This window comes from Gavia stellata, chromosome 1, assembly GCF_030936135.1.
Source record: "Gavia stellata isolate bGavSte3 chromosome 1, bGavSte3.hap2, whole genome shotgun sequence".
NCBI classification, from domain to species: Eukaryota; Metazoa; Chordata; class Aves; order Gaviiformes; family Gaviidae; genus Gavia; species Gavia stellata.
In genome coordinates, this window is record NC_082594.1 from 8,738,462 (window position 1) to 8,747,787 (window position 9,326).

Sequence of the window (9,326 nt, forward strand, 5' to 3'; positions counted from 1 at the left end):
CGCTTATGCCCCGCGATGGCAGGAGGGACCCCGGGGGTTCACCCCACGCCTGGGGACCCTCCAGGAAGGGACGTGCCACGCTGGGGACCCAGACCCTGGGGACAAGGAGCCTGGTGCCCTCGAGGCCGGGGAGGTGCCCCCAAGGCACCCTGAAACCTCCCGCCCCAGCCTTGGGGTGGCCTGGGGTGAGGGGTTGGTGGCCCCTGAGCTGCCCGCAGTGCTGGGACACGGCGAATAAAAACAAGGATGAGGAAAACCCCACGGTTTTCCTCAGGAAATAAATGAAAATAGCAGTGTAAGTGGGAAAAAAGGGGGTGACGCCCCACAGGGTGCACTGGAGCCGCGGCCCGCCGGCGGAGGCCTGCGCGGAGGAAGGGCCTCGGCCGCGGCCGCGGCCTCGCCCGGCGCGGGGCGGCGCGGCCCCCCGCGGCCGCGGGCGGACGGTGGGACGGGCAGAGGGCGGCTGCGCCGCCGGGAGCGCTGCGGAGCGGAGCGGAGCGGCACGGCGCGGCGCGGTGCCCGGCGGCGGCGGGAGCCACCTGCGGGAGGCGCCGCTCCGCCCCGCGCCGCTCCGCCCCGCTCGGAGCGCGCCTCTGAGGGAAGGCGCCCGGCGGGAGGGGCGGGGGAGGCGCCCCCGAGCCCCGCGGAGGCGGCGGGAGTGATGGGACCGGCCCCGCCACCTGCCTGACGGCTCCCGGAGACGCCGCCGCCGTGGGGAGCTGGTAGGTAGCGGGTCCCGCCGGCCGGGAGGGAGCCGTGGCCGCGGGGTGCGCGTCGCCCCGGGGGACAAAGGGGCGGCGGGGAGGACGGCGAGGGCCGTTCTCGCCCCTCGGTGCCCCGGGGCCAGCGCCTCACCTGCCGGCGGGCGCGGAGCGGAGCGGAGCGGAGGGGAGCCCCGCGCTGCGGGGCACCGGCCGTCCCCGCCGGGCGCTGCCGCCGGCCGGGCTGCGGGAGCCGCTGTCCCGGCTCGGGGCGAGCCCTCCTCGCAGAGCTTAATTTTTAACCCCGCTCGCATCGACAGGAGCGCTCCCGGCGCCGCCTCTCCGGCGGCGGGCGAACAAAAGGGATAATGCGGCTTCTCCCCGCGCCGGGTCCCCGCCGCCGGGCCGGCCGGAGCGGCAGGCACCGCTGCTCGCTGATGTCGGTGACTAACTTTGAAGGGGCGTCTTCTGAGGAAAGAGCTGATAAAAAATTCGTCTTTGCTGCCTTTCACACTTGCGAGGCGTCAGGAGGAGCTCTCTCTCCGCTGAGCCGCAGCGGTCCTATAGTTTGATTCATCAGCCTGACTGAGAGCACCGGTATTTTGGGTTTGTAAGACATCTATTAGGCGATCTCTTAGTGAAGCGGTTGCTGGAGGCTGCGGCAGTGGTTCGCCTCCTGCCCCGAGCGAGGTCCGAGGTGTCGGTAAGGTCCCGCCGCAGACCCCGCTTGCGCGGCGGCGCCGGTGCTGCGCATCGCCCCGGTGGTGGGGTAGCCCTGGGGATGCATGTCCTTGCTTACCGCTTGCCCTTCTATTCACGTTGACCGTCGCTGTCTGCCTGTAACACGGTTTGCTCTTGCACAGAGAAACCGAAGCTCCTTTATGCGCAGGGAGAGAGAAAGTGGAAAGGGAGGAGGGCGAAAGGAGGCAGTAAAATTGTTCTGTCGGAATTGGACTATGCTAAACACATATCATCCTTTTCCTCTCTGTGTGTGTCACTGACACACGTGTCAAAATACCCGCTGTGCCCGTTGTATATGCTAACAGACACCCTTGGCCTGCCAGTATCAAAGTTGTACCAGGTTTTCTGAGACGTCTTTTCTTACAGCCCTCAGTCTAGTGGGTAAGGCAGCGTAACTCTCACAGTACCCTCACCATGGCAGGCAGGCTAATAGAAATGTTAGATTTTAATGGCAGTAAGGCTTCTGTAATTCTTAAAGCACGGCTCAGTTCTTTTTACTGTGTTTTAACAAGTTCTGTGACTAAGAAAGGCAGCCGAGGTATTTTGGCACGGCAGTGACAGTGATTTAGTTCACCTTTATAATTTGGTTTGAGGCAGGTTTTTCTCTCTTACTCTCTTAGGTTTTTTTCTTCTTTTTTTTTTTTTTTTTTTTTTTTTTTGCCATTCTGGGTTCCAGCACTGTGGAAAAACTTTCTTCATTTCAAAATGTAATGGAGACTGTTCACTTCACGGGCTTTCACACTGTATGTTCCAAGATTTATTGTTATTTAACCATCTACTACAAGAACCACCCCCAAAGTACCGAACTCTTCCAGAAAAATTACTTGCTTATTAGAAAATGATTCATGTCTGTCCTGAATAGGGCAGTTCTCTTTCACCAACATCTATCCCAAGGCGTGAATGCCCATGGCAGGCAGGGAAATGTGTCTATAAAGTGTTTTAGCAGCGTGGGGAGCCCCGGGGTAGCTGTCACTGTTTCCATTCTCTAAACAATTTTAATGCCATTAGCAAGTGTGATTATGTACAAACCGCTTTCTAGGGGGTTCCTAGGCTGGATATCAGAGCAGGGCTTTGTACTGAGTCAAAGGGTGGATTGAGTTTATGACACAGTTTAAATAGAAACAGAAGAGCAGTACTACAGTAGAGCAGCACATCGTAATTCATTCAGTATCATTTTGTGATAGCTGTCCAGGGAAGTACTCACTTCTTACCAGTTTGCTCTGTTTGAGAACATCTTTCAGGGTCACCCACGAGTATGCAGCTGAACGTAGAGAGTGTTAACCCTGTTTTTTTCAGCTTTTTGGGTTTTTTTTTTTTTAAAGAGAAAGGAAAAGGAAAGAAGAGGCTAGCTGGCAGGTCTCTCTTTAAATTTAGACTATTTTTTAAATTCCTTCATTTTTCTGCTTAACCATTTTATTTTTTAAAGAGGAAGGATCTACACAGAAAGAGGTACTAAGCATTAATTGGCATCTTGTTGTAAATAAGACATATTTATTCTCTTTATTGCAGCCCAGAACTGATTTAGTACCAGTTATGTCTCCAGATAAGACATAGTTATGAAGACTTCAGTAAGTGCCTTGGTTTGTGAGTGCTGTTTAGCTTCCGTGATCAGGTATAAACTCAAAACTGTATTTTATTGTTAGGTTTTAATAACATTTTAAATAATAGAAGAGTTCTGTAACTGATGAAAAGGCTTTTTTATCTCATGTATCTGCAATGTGATCATAGCACAGAGGCAGCAGGGGAGGGGTGTGGGAAGGCTTGCTCAGAGGGATGGAGTGGAGTAAGCACTGCTTCCCAGAGCACAGCACAGACCCAGGTACGATCTTCCGAAGCCCTTTTTGGGGACGAGCTTGGGTCCCAGCTCCTGTCCTGTTCTCTTCATTGGGCGGCTGCCCTCTGCTGTCTAAAACGGCCTTGGAAAGCGTTGGCGTTGCTGCAGGGGTGATGGTGGGGAGATACGGGAGGGCAGGTTGCAGGGAGAGGTAATTTCTCTTCTCAGCCCCGATGATGATGCTCTCAGAGGAAGCAGAGAAGCTGTTGGGCACGCAGTCCTTTCACCAGGTTGCTGCGCTGACAGGCACGAGGGAATCTTGCTGCTTGTGCAAATAACAACTGACAAGACACTTCTAATTTTGCCCTGCCAGCTAAATAAACCAGCCGAAGGCCAGCATTGGCTCACTTCGCATGAATGATTTTTAGGTCCAAGAAATGTCATGAGTGGTGCAATTTAGACAGAGATTCCATCTATCACGAAAGCTTCAAATGTAATTTGTGGGAATAACTGTGGTGTGAAGCAGATGAGAGCAGACTGCTTATAAATACGTGCTTTTAGTGATGGGATCTGCTACCTGATGCGCAGCATAACTGTGATTTAGCGTGTTCTCAGCTTCTAACTGGGAGACCAGTAACTATTTCTGTGTGTAGTCCTCACTGTCACAAGCAGGACAGTTAAAAATTGACTTATGGTAGTATATATTGTCTTTGTGGGGATGAAGTAGTATCATTTGTCCCTGTTACCTTCTTTTTCTATGTTTTCCTAATCACTGTTATACAAGTATATTTGATATACAGCAAGTGTTCCCTAGGCCATCCTTATACCAAAGTGAGACTACCTGCTTGGTAGCTTGCAAAACCCAGCCACATCAAATATTAATCTCTGCCATGGAAGGAGCCAGAGGAGCTGATGGTTTTCCTTGAATACATAAGCAAGTATTTTCCAGTTTTGGGACACCCAAAATTATGCAGCTCTGATTCATGTTTAAAATGGCCTGTATTTTCCAGCATGACTTGCCTGTTAGGTATAAAGCAATACATTCTATAGAGCTTAACCCTTCTAGGAAATAATACGTCCCTTTAAAGATGTCCTGTTTGTTAACAAAAAAATTACCAGCTGAATGGTCACTTCTGGAAGAGTCAGTACCTGCCTCTGTGGGCATCAGTAGCATCAGCTCTGTTCATCTATGTCTGTTTTTTGGATGGAAATGTTTTGGTATCCTGCATAAGTCAATAGATATTTTGAACATGTGTGTGCTTTAATTATAGCCTCCGTTCTCAAAGAGGATGCTACCAACAATGGAGGAATCCAGGCCCAATATTTGAGTTGGACACCTTTGGACTTAACCAGTCTGTAGCTTCCAAAGTCTTTATTGGTGCAGCTTAGAGATGGAATATTCCTACAAAAAGCATTGGAGAGAAGGTTTTTTTTTTCTATTCTTAGATAGCTGTGGTCATCTCCTGTGTGATTTGCTTTGGTTTACTTGTTTGAGGTATTTCAGGAATGATCCTGCAGTTGTGATCATTGTAACCTCAGCAGGGTTTTAAATATGTGTAAGCTCAACATAATTATGAAGTTTTGTTTGAATAATCTTTGTATGAGGGAGATCCTGCCTGCCTTCCTCCCCAAGGCACAATGCCTCCTGCAGCGATTCAGCTGTATGGCTAATTTTCAAATAAACTAAAGTTACACATTTTCTTGACACAGTACTAGTGCACGCTGTTCTCTGCAGTCTGAGGCACTCGGCCTGGGGTTCATAAACACATTTACAGTCCCACTTGCCTCCCTGTGCTCAGAGGGCGTTGGTTTGCATTTCTAATTAATTGAGTTTATAAAGGAATAAGCTGGTCTGTTAACTGAGAATTCCCTCAAGAATTGTAAACTTACTTCGTTAGCTGCCCTCATGTAATCATATCACCCTTTCTCCTGTAAGCCTCGGGGAGAGCGAAAGCTACGTGCAGCAGAAACCTTCCTCTGGTATGAGTTGCAAGGGGAAGCGAGTCTCCCGTGTGGTTGTGTTCTGCAGCCCAGCTCCTGTTCAGGTTACCTTCTTTGTCCCCCTGCCTGTTCCTCCCATCAGCTTGATGTCTCTCTGGCTAAGACAGTGTGAGGTGATTTAAGGACCTCCCTCAGCGGAATCAGAGAGTAGGTGGGAGCTTTCAGAGAATGCTGTAATCTAGCTGAAGTAAGACACTTTTACTCATAGCTCCTGCAAAGGTTTCTGAAGGCAGGAATTTACACAGAGTCTGAATTTTCTTTACACCGTGTGAAGACAAATACCGTAACTTTCCACTGATGTCAACTGGGACTTGGTGGCTCAGCACACCTAAGGGTTAAATGCCCTGTGTTTCAGTGTTAACCTGGGACACTTGTTTCAAGATACAGGTTAAGGCATTAGTTTAACACTGAGAAGTCTGAAGTACTTAACGATAGTTGACTCCATTCAAATCGCTTGACCCTTACTATATATACTTGGTTAGCAAGCCATTGCTTAGCAAGGTAGATTAATCTTGCAATATGTTTGGGTGAGTAACTGGATTTCCTTTTGCTTTCCACAGATCGGCATTCAGAATGGCAGGCTTGTCCACTTTAATCCTCCTTTTGTGTGCTGCTAAAGATGTGATGCCCTCCAGTTCTCACTGGAAGCCAACTTGGCCATCTTACAGAGTTCCAGTTATCCTGCCACAGTCTACCCTTAACTTGGACAAACCGCAGTTTGATGCTGAAGCCAGACTGGAAGTGGTATCTCCCTGTGGCCCAGCGTGCCACAAAAGTTCTCCGCTGCCAACTTATGAAGAAGTGAAGAACTACCTGTCCTATGAAACCTTGTACGCTAATGGTAGCCTCACTGAAACTGAAGTGGGCATATATATTCTGAGCAACAGCGGTGATGAGTCTCAAGGCAAATCTCGAACTAAGAGGCAGATCTATGGCTATGACAGCAGATTTAGCATTTTTGGGAAAGACTTCTTGCTGAATTACCCGTTCTCCACATCAGTGAAGCTATCTACAGGTTGCACGGGGACGCTAGTAGCTGAAAAGCATGTTCTTACTGCCGCTCATTGTATCCATGATGGCAAGAGTTATGTCAAAGGAGCTCAGAAACTGCGGGTGGGGTTCCTAAAGCCCAAACTGAAAGATGGCAGCAAAGGGGCCAATATCACCAACTCAGCAATGCCTGAGAAAATGAAATTCCAGTGGATCCGAGTGAAACGGACGCATGTCCCCAAAGGATGGATCAAAGGCAATGCCAATGACATTGGCATGGATTATGACTATGCCCTGCTGGAACTCAAGAAGCCTCATAAAAGAAAGTTTATGAAGATAGGTGTGAGCCCACCAGCAAGACACTTGCCTGGAGGGAGGATTCACTTCTCTGGTTACGACAATGATCGTCCGGGAAACCTGGTTTACCGTTTCTGTGATGTCAAAGATGAAACATACGACCTGTTGTACCAGCAGTGCGATGCCCAGCCGGGTGCGAGTGGATCTGGGGTGTACGTGAGGATGTGGAAGAGGCAGAACCACAAATGGGAGCGTAAAATTATTGGAATATTTTCAGGCCATCAGTGGGTGGACATGAATGGCACCCCACAGGATTTCAATGTAGCTGTTCGCATCACACCCCTCAAATACGCACAGATCTGTTACTGGATCAAAGGCAACTACCTTGACTGCAGGGAAGGATAAAGACAATGAAACTCCTTGAAAGCACTTAATGACTGGTTTTAATTGCTCGTCAGAGGAAAGGCTAGACTTCTGCTGCAAATGTGTGCGATATGATCTTGTAACATCGGGATGTGATATATAGCTTTTCAAGCAAGCCACCTCGTTCTCAGGACAGGGGCTGTGTGGTGCTGTCATTACAGCTCGAAACTGGGGAGAAAGGAATGTCTGCTGGGTGGGGAAGGAGCAGGTGGACTTGCTGAATTTGCAGCTGAGCAACTGAAGATTAATTAGGGGCGGATCAGTAAACAGTACGAAATCAGAACCGTCTCCAAAGAGTCTTATAAAAGGGACGCTGTTGACTATCTCATGCCTACGATGTTTGTTTTAATAAATCCTAGGATTAGTAGAAATGCTTTGATCTGAACTTTTAAAAGAAAATATTTCTATGCTGTTGGGGGCTGAAGAGGGGCATTTAATGGTGTTTGCAACCCAAACATTACAGCTTTGTGTTCCTGCATAAGAAAGGGAGTGTGAAAAGGGCAAGGCACGCGCTGTGGGAGATGAATGCCACACAAATAGCGTGAAGGGTAAATAACCGCATAACACTTCTAACCACCTTTTGGCCTGAGTGATTTGGGACTTTATTAGTAACATAGTTAAGAAAAATGCTTTTTGAGCAAACAGGCCTTGATGTTGCAAGGACTTGACTGTGAAGATGATGTTGGTCACATGAGCAGTGCCATTGCATCCTGCTTTGGGAAACAAATCATACATGGGCTTAAATCTTTATAGCAGGTGGGGCATAGCCTTACACCTAGCAGGATCCCTATGAATGTATTATTAGAGAAAGCATATGGGGACAGACACTTGCTTTCTGTTATGACCTGCTTAGATCTTTTAAGGAAAATCTCATGTCAGTAACTCAGATTTTCAGCGGGGAAGCCTGTCTTGGGTCTTGCCGGTCACCTGAATTGCTGCCTGCAAAGCAGGTAAAGAGGAGAGCAGGGCAAGGGTTCTACTGAGTTTTCCTCCTTTTTGTTGAAGATCCATGCTGTTCTACCTAAAAATACACCAGGTGGAGGGACCCTAGATTTTTAAGTGTCTCTCTATCGTATCCCTTTGACAATGTAATTTGTACAGCATCTTGACTTCTGTTTCTTGTGTTGTATAGGGTAGGAATCCTCCTCCCCATCAAATTCTTGAGTTACAAATAATTCTTGGCAAATGCACAGTTCGGTAATTCTGCAGCAGGAATAAAGCCACATTATAGGGTGCAATCTGAGTTTGCTATGAAGTGTTGCTCTGCTGTCTCTTATAGGTAACAATGACTTACTTACATTTTTACTATAGTAGAATTGTAGTTTAAAATGCAAACTTTCTTTTACAGGTAAAATCAGTGCAGCCAAATACTTGTAGCTCAGCAAACAGCACTGGGAAGTCAATGTGGTCTGTACAAACAGCATTTTTCAGGCGAATTGTGCCACTATATTGCAGTAACGTGGTTAACTACATGCTGCCACGCCAATATTATTTTGTTAAACAGGAGGATCGACACTGGCTCCAGTTCCAGTTTCTCTTCCATCCATCTCTCACTGTCTCCTGAAGCTTACCAAGTTGCCCGTGGCGCTTGGTGTTGTGGGGCAAATGCAAGTGCCTGGTGTGAAGTGGCAGAGCTGGGAAGGAACGAATCTAAGCAGAGCTTCCCTATGCTATATGAGGAAAATATTAATTCAGCTAAGCCTTTCTTACACTCTACTAATTACTATGGCATTTGTAAACATATGCCTGATGGTGCTTTATCTTTGTGATGGCTTTGGCTCTAGCTCTGAAAAACATTTTTTGCTAGAGCTGCCTATGATTATTATTTTTATAGGTGCAGCATACAAAAACATGGGCCCTCATGTGGGCTTTTGGTGCACTCAGATACAAGCAAGTTACTAATGCTTTGAAATATGAATAATCACCATATGTATCTGATGGTCTTTTTCTGCCTTTTTATTTTAATTTCCTTTACTTTATGGCTGTTATCTGGAGCACTTTTGTTTGAATGTATCACAGTGAATAAAGAAAAGTTATGGAATTTCAATGCAGACATTCTTGGTTTTGTACTATACCTGGGTTGCACTTTCAATCTCTTTACAGTTTCTTATTTGGGAGGACATTCAGATACAGAACAGATTTATTAATAGCCTCAATGCTGTTTATTTTCCTTCAGTTTTCTTTTGTCTCCACCTGTTATAGAAGTAATTTAATGATTTTTTTTTTTTCAGTACGCTTAATTACTCTGTGTCTTTGGATTGTAATAATCAATCTTAGCTTTCATGTAATTGTTGCAGTTCCAAAGCCAGTCATGAGCTCAGATTAGTTAAAGCTGAAAATAACCTATTAAAAAGAGTCACATTTTTTTATTAACTTTAGGGTTGATAAACTATGGAGGA

General features: G+C 47.3%; 1 protein-coding gene across 3 annotated transcripts; it reads left to right on the plus strand.

Moving 5' to 3' along the window:
* The first annotated feature begins 684 nt into the window (after positions 1–684).
* Positions 685–8,974, plus strand: PRSS23 (serine protease 23). Of its 3 annotated transcripts, none has more exons than XM_059818289.1 (2): positions 685–722; positions 5,778–8,974. In XM_059818289.1, exon 2 carries the CDS (start codon positions 5,791–5,793, stop codon positions 6,907–6,909), a length of 1,119 nt encoding a protein of 372 aa, XP_059674272.1. In that variant the 5' UTR covers positions 685–722; positions 5,778–5,790; the 3' UTR covers positions 6,910–8,974. The 3 variants fall into 3 exon arrangements, with proteins under 3 accessions (XP_059674272.1, XP_059674279.1, XP_059674263.1); XM_059818296.1 differs by lacking the exon at positions 685–722 and adding an exon at positions 1,194–1,307; XM_059818280.1 differs by lacking the exon at positions 685–722 and adding an exon at positions 2,973–3,054.
* Positions 8,975–9,326: the final 352 nt, after the last annotated feature.